At 44.0% G+C, this 14,753-nt stretch overlaps 1 protein-coding gene and 1 long non-coding RNA gene across 13 annotated transcripts in view; one reads left to right on the top strand and one right to left on the bottom strand.

Moving 5' to 3' along the window:
* The window catches only part of FGD5 (FYVE, RhoGEF and PH domain containing 5), a 133,991-nt gene that overhangs the window by 60,954 nt on the left and 58,284 nt on the right, over positions 1 to 14,753 (bottom strand). For all 12 annotated transcript variants that reach the window (XR_014522906.1, XR_014522907.1, XM_083491049.1 and 9 more), the window contains exon 3: positions 11,823 to 11,952. Coding sequence is in view for 10 of the 12 variants with exons in the window: in XM_083491049.1 (XP_083347175.1) it covers positions 11,823 to 11,952 (130 nt within the window). In the remaining 2 variants the exon portion in view is untranslated. The remainder of the gene's footprint in view (positions 1 to 11,822; positions 11,953 to 14,753) is intronic.
* LOC310702090 overlaps positions 1 to 14,753 on the top strand; it is a 117,597-nt gene that overhangs the window by 81,071 nt on the left and 21,773 nt on the right. The gene's annotated exons all lie outside the window — the stretch shown is intronic.

Genomic DNA, 14,753 nt, shown 5'->3' with positions numbered 1-14,753 from the left:
AATATGAAGATCTGCCATTTCATTTTAGAGAACTTTGCCAGCTGCTTGCTTTCTAGCCTAGCAGTAAGTGCTTTGAATGTACACTTCCTTCCCAGACTCGTGTTTCCCAGTAGCTGCAGAGACTCCAGCCCCCGCTGTTAACTTTGGTGAGGGAAGCAATGGATTTGACACAAAGTTCTGGCTTCTTGCCTAGACAAGCCCTGTTGCTTTTAATAGCCTTATCTTTCTCAAGATCTAAGGGCCTTTCCAGATTTCCCCTCCCTCCAAATACTTTTACCTTTAGCATGGTATTTGCAACGGCAGTGCCATTAATCCAATAAGGGATAAGGAGATAAGTCCACAGAGAAGGAAAATAGTACTGGTGGCGGCGATATAATATCAGAGGAGATATGGATTTTAACATTGGGGAGGTGGCACACCCAGACTTCCAGGGGGTGGGAATTGTTTAAAAGGAACAAGTGCAAAATGTGGGACATCGGGAGGTGGTGGCATGTGCTAGCCATGACAGGTTGTTTTGTTTTGTTTTGTTTGCAAAAAGTCAAAATCCTGCTGACCCCTCACCAGCAGTGATGATGAAAGAGGAAAGTTGAAGATAGGGGGAGAGCTTCCCCTTCTGGAATTTGCTGCTAAAATGTTTGGTTATTATTGGTTCAAGATGGAGCCAGTTCTGATGAGGTGGGTAGTCTTTGTTATGTTAGCCACCTTCTTTGAAAGGATTTCAGGAGCAAGAGAGCGCTCAGCCTTTCTAAAATAAAATGTTATTTAAAAAGGTTTAAGTTTCAGTAAATGACATAGCCATGAATGCACGAGATACCTTTGCAAAGTCAAAACTGCACTGTTGAATACACTGAACAACCACCCAAACATCAGTTGGTTCATAGAGAAATATAACTTGCAATGGGAAATTTATACTCTCTTAGCCCAAGTCCTATTTACATTTAGTTATAACCAGAAGCGTTTGAGTAAAGAACAGGCTTAAGTGTGCCTAAATCTCTTCATATATGCTATATGAGAGAAGCATGTGGTGGAAATTTACATGCCTGTGTCAGCCAGCACAATGTCCCTCTCAAGGCTGTTTTTCCCTTCCTTTTGTCTTCATCTCTGTATGCTCAGGTGACACCCCAAGCAGATAAGACAGGAAAAGACACAGACAGCATGGCTAAAACAGAGACTTGGCCCTATATATGAAACGCATGTGTCTTATTGATATTGTGCCACTGTCTGCCAAAGGAATGAATAACAGGATAAATATCAAGGAAATGCAGGCTAGGGTCTGATGTGAAGCATTAGCAAGAGCAAATGTGTTTTGGGAGGCCATTAACGCTTTGCAAGCAGCTCTTCATTCATTCATGAGGTGCTTACCCTTTCTAGTACAGGCACTTTTATGGATAACATCCGTTCATCATTCTTGGGACAGAGAGCCTTGGCTCACTAGTGACACAGCTTCCTGTTTTCCTATTCCAGCCTGTTCCAGGTAGCCATGTCTGAGGCAGCTACTATTTTCAGCTGCTTACTGATTTGATAAGAACCTGGAAAGCTACAGGCTAACTGTGTCCACCTGCTCTGATGGGCAGCAGTCTTCCAGGGTTTCAGGCAAAGCTCTTTCCCACCTCCTGCCACCTGGAGGTACCAAAGATCAAAGCTCCAGCATGCAAGGCAAGTGCTCTGCCTCTGAGAGTTACTGTCACTCGCCTAAAGATGATGTACATGCTAGGGGGGTGGCTTGCAATTCTGAAACAGTGCAATGCCTTAAACCAGCCTGTTCCAGTTGCCTTTTTGGTTTAAAAGACCTGACATATGCATGATGGAAAATAAGAAGGTTAAAGGATGGAACATGTTAGCGTTCTTTGGGATCTAAAAGCCTTACAGAAAGAAGTACAGTGGTACCTCGGGTTACATATGCTTCAGGTTACATACGCTTCAGGTTACAGACTCCGCTAACCCAGAAATAGTACCTCGGGTTAAGAACTTTGCTTCAGGATGAGAACAGAAATCGGGCTCCGGTGGCGCGGCAGCAGCAGGAGGCCCCATTAGCTAAAGTGGTGCTTCAGGTTAAGAACAGTTTCAGGTTAAGTAAGGACCTCCAGAACGAATTAAGTACTTAACCCGAGGTACCACTGTAATGGAGAAGTAAACTGTTCAGTCAGGGCTGTCTTACCCATAGGTGCTAGGGGTGCGGGGCACCCGAGCGCAGGGCTCTCAGGGGCACCAGGCTGAGAGTCCGGGCCCGAGAATTGAGTCCTGGGAAGAGCCCGCCCATCAGTCAGAGCACCGCGGCGGGCTTACTACTGCAGGCGGCTCAGCACCGCAAGTTTGGAGGCAACCGAGCCAGCGAGATGCTGAGGCAGCTGGCCAGCTCTGCCCTCCTGCGCAGCTGGGACTGGGCAACTGGGGGGGGGCATGTCAGGCGGATCTTTGCACCCCTCTGCATATACTTAAGACAGCCCTGTGTTCAGTCCTGCAATCAAATATAGGACCTGTACTTAGCCAAGTTATAGCAGGATTGGGGGAAAGAGAGAGAGAAACCTGTAAGTTTATATTGGGCAGCAGGACAGTTTGGGAAACCCTCCATTTCTAGAGGAGTTAAAGCCAAGACTGAGCAAATTTCTGGAATAAATACGCTTCGGTGTAGTTTTTCTTGCCACTGAATCCAAGAGAGATGATGAGAATGCTAGATTTCAAGGCAAAGGTAACCCTGCCACTACCATTGGCCTCAATGCCTCTTCTGACCCCGAAAGAGTGCAGCACTTTGATTTGGTGGTCACTGGACAAATATCATTATTAGAGGCCTGTATTTTACAAAAAGACATGCAACCAACCTACTCCGCATATAGTAAATTTGCTATTCATGTGGGTTTGGAGTCCAAATTGGCAGGTGACAAATCTCCAGAAGTTTCTTGTTTTATTGTAATGGGCGAGGGCATATAATGCTGGTGAGCCAATACCTGCAGTATTTCCACTGACCTTTGTATCTGCTCTACCACTCTAGATATCACAGTAGGACTTTGGAGGCAGTGGTGGCATTATTTCTCTGGGTGCCATTAACCCAAGCCTGCTATCCACTGGTGGCACCATTTAGGCTATGAAGCAAGTAGTATTCAGAGGGAAGAATTCAACGTGGCACTATGGCAATTGTTCTGTCAGTCCAAGCCCTGTTGTGCTGGTGGAAGTCCTTGCATGGACTTCATCTAGCGAGACTAGTTCATTCAATCCCACTCAGAGAATTAGTTCACTATGGCAACACAGGGTGGCAAATAATATCAGGACAATAGTGCTGAACCACAGAAGGGTCAGTTGAACCTAAAACCTATGTGCCTCAAAGTTAAAAATTAAAAAATGCAAACTGGAAAATTATGTCTCCTGCTCCCTTCTTGGAGGGAGGTATATCACACCATCTCCTGGGGAATCTGTTTAATTATACACATCCTCTTTGTGGGGCGGAGTAGGGGGAAAGAAGCTTTCTAAATCTGTCTCTTCCTTAAAGGGACGCAAAACAGTCACTCCCCAAATACGTGGCTTATGCTCGAGGTTTTCTTTTTTGGATTTTTTTTAAGAATGCGGGCTTGCTTCATTATACGAAGGTTAAAGGTTTGCAAAACAGAATGATTAATGGAGCCTGGAAACCAATCCCACCCAGTAGAAAGATAAGAAAAGGCAAAGACAATTTGACGTGCTGCAACAGTGAGGCTGTTGCTGCTTGGCTCTCTGCAAAATCTCTGTGGCCTAGCCTGCTATTTCCTCTATTTGCAGACAGATCTGCTCTGCATGCTGCAATTGTTCACCATCCTGTCCGTTGCTCTGTGTTGTTGCCATACATTTCTGGCAACTCACTAGGGCAGTGTGGGGGTGATGGTGTCTCATTCCCACTGATGAGCACGTATCAAAGATGTGAAATTCTGAAGACCTCACTATGCCTGTTAAACGGTTGTTGCACCCAGGTATATTAAGGTTTTCTAAAATGTAGAGGTTTTCCTTCCTAGACAGAAGAACCCACCAAGAGGGGACTAGTCTCAGGTTTTATTTTTAAAATATTTGGCACCAGCTCGTCGCATTGTAAAGACTTTTCCAAATTTGAAGCCAACACAGCAGATAAGATGTTGACTGCCTTTCCCTGTAGAGAGACAGGAGAAGTTGCGAAAGGGAGCCTGTTCTTGCATTTTCAAGACTTTATTAAGAAGCCCTACAGCAGCATTTTCAAAGCTTTCCTTGGGAGGTGGACTAAGAGTGGTTTAAAAGAACGGCAAGAGAATTGCCACTTGGCAAGTTTTAAATTAGCCTCGCTGGGTTTATTTTATTTCTTTTGTCTCTGAACCCATTAAACAGTTTGGCCTCAGCGCTAGGAGGACAACAATTGCAGATCAACATGCATTTAAATTAATTAGTATAGGTAAACGAGCATGCAGATAATAAGGGCCAGTATCTATCCCCCCCCCAGCAGAGAGAAGTAGAAATGATATGATTTGAGGTGCACAGGGGTAGCACATGGATTAAAATGTACAGGACATGAGGGGACAGCAGGCTTGTGTCTGCTGACCCTGGTCCTGCTACTGCCAAGACCTATACATACCGTATTTTTCCGTGTGTAAGACTAGGTTTCCCCCCCTAAAAAACAATGCCCAAAATTTGGGGGCATCTTATACATTGGGCCCTTCTCCCCCATCTTCTTAAATCGGAGTCCCCCAAAATGGGGGTTGTCTAACACATGGGGGCATCTTATAGACGGAAGAATACAGTAATCAGGATTCTCAATAATAGTGGGAACCTACATGCAGACCTTGCCCAGGGACAGCCCACCCATGAGGTGAGGTGCGGCAGTAGCCTCAGGTGGCAGATCTGGCCTCAGAGAGCGCATTGATCCCTGCTGCAGCTTCCTCTGTTACCACCTGCTATGGACTCTCTGGCCTCCTTTTGTTCCCCCACCGCCTTCAGCAAAGTGGGGTGTGTGTGTGTGTGTGTGGAAGACGCACTGGGAGCTGTGGTGAGGGATGTGGCGGAAGAAGAGGAGAAGGCATACACCTCCCAAATAAGTTGATTAACTGGTACATAAAGGTACAGACAGATTGCATCTTACATTAAGTTCACATACGTAATCGCAGCTTCATGTGGATCACTGAACATTTAGAAATAAATAAAACTGAAGCTGAGGCTCCAATACTTTGGCCACCTCATGACAAGAGAAGACTCCCTGATGTTGGGAAAGATTGAGGGCACAAGGAGAAGGGGACGACAGAGGACGAGATGGTTGGACAGTGTTCTCGAAGCTACCAGCATGAGTTTGACCAAACTGCGGGAGGCAGTGGAAGACAGGAGTGCCTGGCGTGCTCTGGTCCATGGGGTCACGAAGAGTCGGACATGGCTAAACGACTAAACAACAAAAAAACAGGGCAGGAGAGCAAGAACCCCCAACCCCAGGAAGGGCCATCTGAGATCTCAGGTGAGCCCTCAATGAAGCCCACACACAACCTTTCCAGAGCTGGGTCTCTGCCTCGTGGGGCAGGGTGGAGGGCAAGGTGCACTCAGTGCCAGTTTTGGACAGGTAGAGATGGTTGCATGGGGCCCTTCCCAGGTTTTACATGATTTTACTTATACACATGATAGCCAGGAATGTAACCCCCAAGTAAGATGAGGTCTACCTATACAGCAGTGCTAGATTTACATATAAGCTAAACAAGCTATAGCTTAGGGCCCCACTCTCTTGGGGGCTCCCAAAAAAAATAAAGGAAAAAACACCTGGATGCATATTTCCAAAATATAAACTAAAAAAACCAAACAAATAAACTTTGATAAAATACATATTTTGTTATGTGCAAATGGCTTTAGATACCTATTTGGTCCATAAATGACCATATAGCATATAGTCAACACAAAAAACAGCGACAATTTGTTGTTGACAAAGGACAGCGGGACATAAAAGGGCCCCTTTACCTTCAGTAGCTTAGGGCCTCATCAAACCTAAATCCGGCCCTGTATACAGGTGCTGATCTGAATTTAGGCTACCCACAGTCTTTTGTTCAAACAGAGCAGCCTTTGCTGAAGGCCTCGAATTAACAAAGCTCCATGTTTGGGAAGTATGTTTATGGGGTTTGTAGATTATATGAGTGAAATTGAAATGGAATGTGCAAGTCAGGTGCAGCTCTCCAACGCCTAGGGGTCCCTGAGGGTGAGAAATTTCTGGTGCTTGTAGGTGATAGTTACCCCACTGAAACCATTTGTGTGTCTACAATATGCTCAAACGGGTATAGAGAGACACAACGGGAAGGATCTTAATGCTCCCCCCGCCTTTTTTGTTTTTTACTCTTAACATAAATGGGGCTTCCCCTTGGAGAAGAATCAAGCTGAGTAGACATACAAGGGAAAACATGTGCTGCTCCTAGCTCCACATTTCACATTAACTTTTTGCATTGAAACCCCAGGCAGCAGTTAAGTATAATGAATGTGACTTTTTTTATTTCTCCTGCATTGAGAGTAAATGGCAGGCAGGACCATCCTACAGCTGCAAACGACTTTCTATAAATCCAAAACCACGCTTAATTGCCTCTGTTATGACCTTTAAACATCTGTATCCTGAGTTTTGTCTTTATAAACATTAGCATTACTGCTGAGATCACATTAATCCACTTTAATCTTTACCGTGAAATCGTTTTGCTTCCCATATATAATTTTCAGCTGCTCGTACAAATGTATGCATCTATTTTCTCCCAGATACAATGGAGCAGCCATGCCAGTTTTTACGCCTTCCCTGTTCATTGAGGATAAGAACATGTCACTTGTTGGACCAAACTAAGCTCAGATGTTTGCTGCTTGGTTGGGGGTGATTTGTGCCATTGACTGCATGCAAGGAGTAGATATAGCTTGCCCCTGGTTACAATTGTCCAAGTGCTTGGCACCTGAAATGACGAGGCAGCCCTCCTGCAAAGGGCTCTCCTTATCTCAGGCTGAAATGGTAATTTAATGAGGATTTCAGGGAAAGGAGGCGTTTTTGTGCCCCAATCTGATGCTTGCTTCCAGCAAGCTTTTTCTTCAACAAGCTGGAAAAAGGCAAGGTCACCTTTGCTCAGAGCAATGGAATAAATATATAAAAGAGACACACATGTGAAGAATGGCCTCAATATGCCTCTTAGGTAGATTTTAGCTGGGTAAAACTCAGCTATAGGGGCCTATGTGAAGGACACCCCCTTCTTCAAGGAGTAGCATGGCAATTTAAAAAAATGACAGCATCCTGTTGGAAATTTGCTAGCCCAACACCAGCTGCCAGGGATTCCCCCCCCTCCCCCATGGATCCAACCTTGTTAAGAAGATCCAGTTTTAAACAAAAAACCTCCCCTAGAATACAATGAGACTCTGGGGGTGGGATGGGGGGGGACACACACACACTACATATTATATAAGACAAACTACATATTATTATGGGGGAAATCCATGACGTTCTGGATGTCCCAGAATATTCCTTCTTTTTTAAAAACAAAAATGTTCTGCACGAATTTGCCAGGTTGATTGGAGTGATGGGGCTGCAAAATGAGAGGGGGCCCAATCCTTCCCCCAGCATCAGGTCTGGGATCAAAACTGCTCCCTGCAATCTGCTGTTTTATACCACAGGGGGAAATATTTCGTTCTTTGCTTGTACAGTGGTACCTCGGGTTAAGTACTTAATTCATTCCGGAGGTCCGTTCTTAACCTGAAACTGTTCTTAACCTGAAGCACCACTTTAGCTAATGGGGCCTCCTGCTGCTGCTGCGCCGCTGGAGCACAATTTCTGTTCTCATCCTGATGAAAAGTTCTTAACCTGAGGTAATATATCTGGGTTAGCAGAGTCTGTAACCTGAAGTGTATGAAACCTGAAGCGTATGTAACCTGAGGTACCACTGTATGTATGTATGTATTAGCTGCCTTTAAACATAACAATGGTATGCTGCATGCTTCATTTCAAAGAGGTTAGCTCAGAAGAGCAGAGATCCACAAGATGTAACCCAAATGTACACTCCAGACTAAGAATCAGCGGCAGAGCAAGCCAATCGGGCACCGGGGTGGCGCACGTGCCCTGCACCTAGGCCAGCCGGGGCAGGACACTCCACGGGGCCTCTGAGGAGTCTGCCTGCCTCCTCCCACTCAGCAGCCCTACAGCTAAGGGGGAGGCAGCGGGCGGACCATTTGGGGCAGTGCAGAGGATGTGGGCGCCCAAGCCACCACATCACTCCCAGGAGAGACACATAGCTTAGGCGCAGGCCCCACAGTGAGTGCCGCCTGGCATTTTGTCATCCCCTCCATGGTGACACCCGGGGCGGACCGCCCCCACCACACCACCTTCCTCCACCCCTGCTAAGAATGTTGGGTTTTTCTTTGTTTTTTAAAGTGTGGTCAAGAGTCAAATTATGTCCCCAAATTTGCAGAGAGGTCATGCCTAGGGTGGCATAGTCAGAAGTGGCTGTTGCTTTGAAACAGTGTAGTGATTCTATGAAAACACAAAGGCACTATTCAGCCAAATTTAAGGGAAGGTGCTTAAGTCTCTCCCATTCAGTGAGACGAAATTAAGTACGTTTCACCTGATTGTGCCTTTGGCTACTTTTAATATATATGCTTATTTGTTTTTATTTTTAACAGCCCCATTCTAACCAGTATACAATTACATGCAGAGACATAAGGGGATCTAAGCTCACAAAACTGAAGAGCAAGAATCTCTTGTATAGCAGATCCTTCCCACCCTCAGTAGAAGCACTGTTAATAAAAATAAAGTACACTTTCTGGATAAAACCATAGATCTTATCTGCTAGGTGATCTCATGCCTTTATTCAGACTGATTTTCCCCTGGGAGATGGAAACCATAGACTAACAAGCAAAACATTAAAAAAGAAAACCAAAAACTTACTCTTGCTTCCAGACCAGCCCAAATACTGTTTTCACAAGATTAGCTCACTTCCAAATCCTTGGTACTATTTTTGGCATCCAAACCTACTGAAGTCTGCCAATTCTCTCTAAGTGACAGTGCACTGAAATTTGCTCTTGTTTTACAACTACTTCATCTTGCGCTAAGGATTTCCCAACAAGAGAGAGACAGTACTTTTGCTGGGTACTTAGATTATTTACTTGCACTTCATCACTCAGACATGGCTTTTTGATAAAATGGCTAATATTGCAATCCTTCTTTACATGTGAATGCAGAAGGAAGTTCCACTTAGTTCAATGGAACCTTTTCTGAGCTAAGTATATACGGGATGGAAGCCTAAAATTCTCTCAGAGGGCTGAGAGTTTTTTCGGTGAAAGCCTCAGAAAGTCGTAATATATTACCAACTATGACAAGCGCTACGTTATGGTATCAGTGACATGCCATCCTTCTTGTTCAATCCTGTCAGGAGTGTCTCTGACAGCATTCATCTTGGGAATTTAGAGAATGCTAAATTTTATCAGTAATTCTTAAGAACTGAAAGGTCTAGGAGGAAGTGTCAGAAAATTTGTGGTGGTGGTGGTTGTTAAAATTTGTATACTGCCCTTCATCTACAGATCTCAGGGCAGAATTATCACACTGACCAGCGTTTCTCCAGTATTTTCCAATCCATGTCCATAACTTAGGGGATGCTGTCTCCAGACAGACACATAAATACTGGACTAGCGAATGACAGTGTCTGGGCAGCTTTCTCCTCCAGCAGTGACTGACACTGCAAGAGTCTTCAGGGTGAAAGCCTAAGGTGATTGTGAGCAATTGATAGGGAGCATAGCACCCATGAGCAATGAAGGGGGTGTTCTTCGATTGTTGATCAGCAGTTTAATGGAAAAGATGGTGAGGCGCTCCTATTCTCTGCTATACTTTTTTTAATGACGCCTGACATAAATAGTTAAATAAGACATTTTGCTGCCTGAGGGAGGCCACTCTGTCGGATAGCCTGGAATGCCAACTGGACATGCAGCTGAATCTTACTTCTATATCAGCAATGGGACAGCAACCTTCACCACACTTGTGGGCAGCAGGCTAGCTCAGGGGGTACAGGGCTGGCTCTGTGCCTGATGCACACAGCTCTGTCTTCTAAAACCGAGGAATGCCTAAGCAGGGCTCAGAAGGAATGGCCAGAAGGCTGGTGCCATTGCTCCTCAGTCTAGAATCTGTTGTCTGAAGTGGCTGCCTCACTCTTCTAATGAAGGGATAGCCAAGCTAATACCTTCTGGGTGTTACTGAATATCCATGGTCATTTGACTTGCTGTATGGGACTGACGGGAGTCTAATAATATCTGAAGGGCACCATGTTGTACCTAATGGAAAGGCTGGCCCTGCTAACTACCTGAAACCTCAGCCTAACAATGAACTAATTTCTGTTTTCCTGGTTCCTTTTCACTGCAGAAAATTGTATTTTGACTCACGTTGAACTGCTGCCTTTGCCTAAAGCAGAACAGTCATATATTTGGCCCAGGCATAAGACTCAAACTTCCAACATCTGCAGCTAATTTTCATTCAGCATCAGATGTTTCAGCAATATCTTGCTTTCAAAATGATTCCGTAACTGGGCTGAATGCAACAAAGGGAGATCAAAATTAAAATGGCAGGGGCACTTTACAAACACTTCCCCTTTATTCTCCCTGTATGTCAGCCATCTGACGGCCTACTCAGTAGTGGCACCCTGGCCGTGAAATGCTCTTCCCAGGAAGGCTCACTTTGCCCCTATTCAGATTTCATTAAAGTGCCAGGCAGAAGCATTTTATTTTCCTAGGCTTTTTTTTTTTTTTAAAAAAAAAAATCTTTACATTGTTCTCATTCTACTTTGTTTTATTGCTCCCAATGGCTTTTATACTGTTCTTTTATACAATGGTGTTTTAAACCATCAGCTTTTACAATATGTTTTATTGCAATCTTAACTTTTTGCAGGCCACATAGTGAAGACAAAGAAATAAAAAGCGGGCATGAGTGGAAGAGCAAGTGGGAAAGAAAGGAGGGGGCAGCTATACCCTCCAACATTTCTCCGAGGAAAATAGGGACGTCCCATTCCAAAATGAAAATTTTACTATTTATACCCCACACTTCTTATTGGGTTGCCCCAGCCACTCTGGGCAGCTTCCAACATACATAAAAGCATAATGAAACATTAAACATTTTTAAAAACCCTTCCCTATACAGGATTGTCTTCAGATGGCTCAGGAGTTGGATAACTCCATACTCTCCATAACATTTCTCCAATGAAAAGAGGGACATCCTAAGGAAAAGTGGGACATTCTGGGATAAAATCAGACACTAGGGTGGCTTCTCTAAATCAGGGACGTCCCTGGAAAATAGGGACACTTGGAGAGTCTGAGCAGGCAGGACAATCAAGAAGGCTTCTTCCTGATCTTGCCTCCTTCATGTATACATCTGCCTTTCTATCTAAAATACCTGTTTCTGGCAAGTGGATGAATAGAGGCCTTGAGCTGGTACCTGTGGTGTTGTGCAGGCCAGATGGCAGCTCCCAGGAGTCCAGCTTTGCCTCAGGGGCTGTCAGTTGTCAGTTACTTTCACAGTCCTGTTTTGGGCAGAACTGAGAGTATGATAGAGTACGAGACTGCTTATAATGGGAAGGACACTTTCAGGAATAAATATATGTCCAGTGCGTCTTCTGACCACCCATGTAATACTGACACCCCACTTGATCATTGATCCTGGCTGCAAGTTCAGACAAATGTGATGTGGGCAAATCATATGTTGTTGGTATCCTGCAGGTAGTAGCTGAATCCAGTCAGTGAGCAGGGGCAGGGGTAGAATCTATTGCAGAAATGGCTCAAGACACCTCACAAGATCTATTGGATTTGTTGCAAGACCTGCCTCCAAAATTTTATTTACACACACAGCTTTAAGAATGGTGTTTTACCTTATGGATGAGGTTGGACTCTCCCTGGTTCCCATCCTCATCTCCAGAACTTTTCTGTTCCTCATCTGATGTGACGTCTTCAATAGGAATCACAGAGATAGGGCACACCTTGTAAGGTTCTGTGTAGGCACTGTGGACAGAGAAAAGCAAGTTATTCTAAGGACATGATGATAACAAGAGAGGCTGCATGCAACAGATTCCAGATTCTGGTCCTCTATCACTATGCTGGGTCTGAGTGCTAGGAGCTTTGTGCCATATTGTAAATTGCATCATCCTGCTAGATTCTACAACCTACAAATTCATATTCCATGTCAGTCATTTCGGTGTTGTAGAGAAGTTTGATGTCAAGCAGGTCCCGGTGTGTGTGTGTGTGTGTGTGTTTTAACAGTGAATGGCAGAAGAAAAGTAGACTATTCCACCTTCTTCATAAAGCAGTGAGGCATTCACAGAACAACCACTTTGAGTCCTACATTGCAGGGGGCTGAAGTCCCTTCCAGCTCTCGAGTTTTGACTCTATGAACCACAGAAGCGGGAAAGCATGACTCGCAGGAATCATAGAATCATAGAGTTGGAAGAGACCACAAGGGCCATCAAGTCCAACCCCCTGCCAAGCAGGAAACACCATCAGAGCACTCCTGACATATGGTTGTCAAGTCTCTGCTTAAAGACCTCCAAAGAAGGAGACTCCACCACACTCCTTGGCAGCAAATTCCACTGTCAAACAGCTCTTACTGTCAGGAAGTTCTTCCTAATGTTTAGGTGGAATCTTTCTTGTAGTTTGGATCCATTGCTCCGTGTCCGCTTCTCTGGAGCAGCAGAAAACAACCTTTCTCCCTCCTCTATGTGACATCCTTTTATATATTTGAACATGGCTATCATATCACCCCTTAACCTCCTCTTCTCCAGGCTAAACATCAAGAAAGAAAGATGTTTTCAAACAAAAACATTTTGGAGGTCCCAGGCCACAGAGAGGTTAGGCTGGCCTCAACCAGAGCCAGGGCTTTTTCGGCTGTGGCTCCGATCTGGTGGAATGCTCTGTCACAAGAGACTAGGGCCCTGCAGGACTTGACATCTTTCTGCAGGGTCTGCAAGACAGAGCTGTTCCACCAGGCCTTTGGCCAGGGCACAGGCCTGACCCCCTCCTTTGGCAATCCTCACAGAACTCTAGCCCAATGATTGTCATTAATCTGATTTGAACTGATTTTAGAATGAAATGATTTTAGAATGTTGTATCATTTCACTGTTGTTAGCTGCTTTGAGCCTGGCTTCGGCTGGGGAGGGTGGGATATAAATAAAGTTGTATTATTATTATTATTATTATTATTATTATTATTATTATTATTAGAAAGAAACTGGTTTATGCACCTCATGAGGAAGGATTCTTCCAAAATGCATCAGATCTTACATCAAATCTTACTTCAAGTAACTGGAATTCATCCCCCCGCCCCTGTAGCCTCCAGATCACTTGATGGGAGGAATTCGAGTGCGTCTTGGAAATTGAGATTTTCATAGTTCAAAGAGCTCTGTCACCCTAAAATCCCTATCATCTATCTATCTATATATCTATCTATCTATCATCTATCAATCTATTTACTTTTTGATGCAACAGTGAAATGCAGTGAAAAATATGGTATGGACAAATGATTAAGAAGAACACATTCAAAAAACACTCACTAAGGAAATCGGGATGAATGCTCGTTGTCATATAACCTCCCCACAAACAAGTCAGAATAAAGTCTCAATGATCTTACTTCTGGTAAGGTTTTGTGAAAGCAGATGAGGATAAATGTTCAACAAACAGGTCCCCTACAGAAGCCCAGTATTTTCTGAAGAGGTATTAGAGATATGGTGAGGAGAGAAGTCTTGATCATCAAACTTTGCTCTGCATTCAGCTATTGAAGGTACATAACAAATAATGGCTAGCGTCCTGACCTCTCCTCTCCCTTTCAGATGATATTTTCCCAGTGTGAGAGCCAGTGTGGTGTAGTGGTTAAGAGCAGTAGTCTCCTAATCTGGGGAACCGGGTTCGCGTCTCCGCTCCTCCACATGCAGCTGCTGGGTGACCTTGGGCCAGTCACACTTCTTTGAAGTCTCTCAGCCCCACTCACCTCACAGAGTGTTTCTTGTTGGGGAGGAAGGGAAAGGAGAATGTTAGCTGCTTTGAGACTCCTTAAAGGGAGTGAAAGGTGGGATATCAAATCCAAACTCTTCTTCTTCTTCTTCCCAACTATATAAATGGGTCTTTACCACAAGTGTCTACTTTCTGTGCTTTTAGTCTTGTTTTAAATGTATTTGTTGTTTTTGTGTTTTTAACTGCTTTTAATTATCTTCAGTGTAAAATTGCCTTGAGATGGTTGCTTAGAAGGCAACAAATCAATCAGCGAAGATGAGAATATGTACATAGGGCTGCTGCCTTAAGATGTTTACTTCTGAGAAACAGCTAAATATTATTGGAATGAGGAAGTTAATCTAATGTAACAGAATCTGGATTTTCTATTATTATTATTATTATTATTAGTTCATTACACATCAGCGAAATTTGATTAATTATTGTGAATTATATCTGTATCCTAGCCTCCCTCCACATAATTAAGTGTAACATTCATGGGAGTTATGTCATTTTTCTCATATGAACAACATAATGAACAAAGAAAACTGAGTTAAACCAGTTGGCTGTCTTACCAGTTGACTGTTTAGAGTGTTAAGGGAAGGGTAGTACCTTTGGCAAAAATGTTCCTCTTCAACCAGGCCTTTGGCTGATTAACATCCTATACCCTTTTTAATGTGGAAGAGGAGGGTTATTGTTTTGTTCTTGTTTTTATTATGTATTTTGTGTTTTCATCTTGCATTTTTATGCTGTGAACCACCCTGATATCTACAGATGAAGGGCAATATATGAATTTAGGAAATAATAAAAATTAAAATGAATGC

Source organism: Podarcis liolepis (genome assembly GCF_965112155.1).
Source record: "Podarcis liolepis genome assembly, chromosome: 2".
NCBI lineage: Eukaryota > Metazoa > Chordata > Lepidosauria > Squamata > Lacertidae > Podarcis > Podarcis liolepis.
Note: the sequence above shows the minus strand (reverse complement) of the source record. Positions and strands in the feature narration are given on the sequence as shown.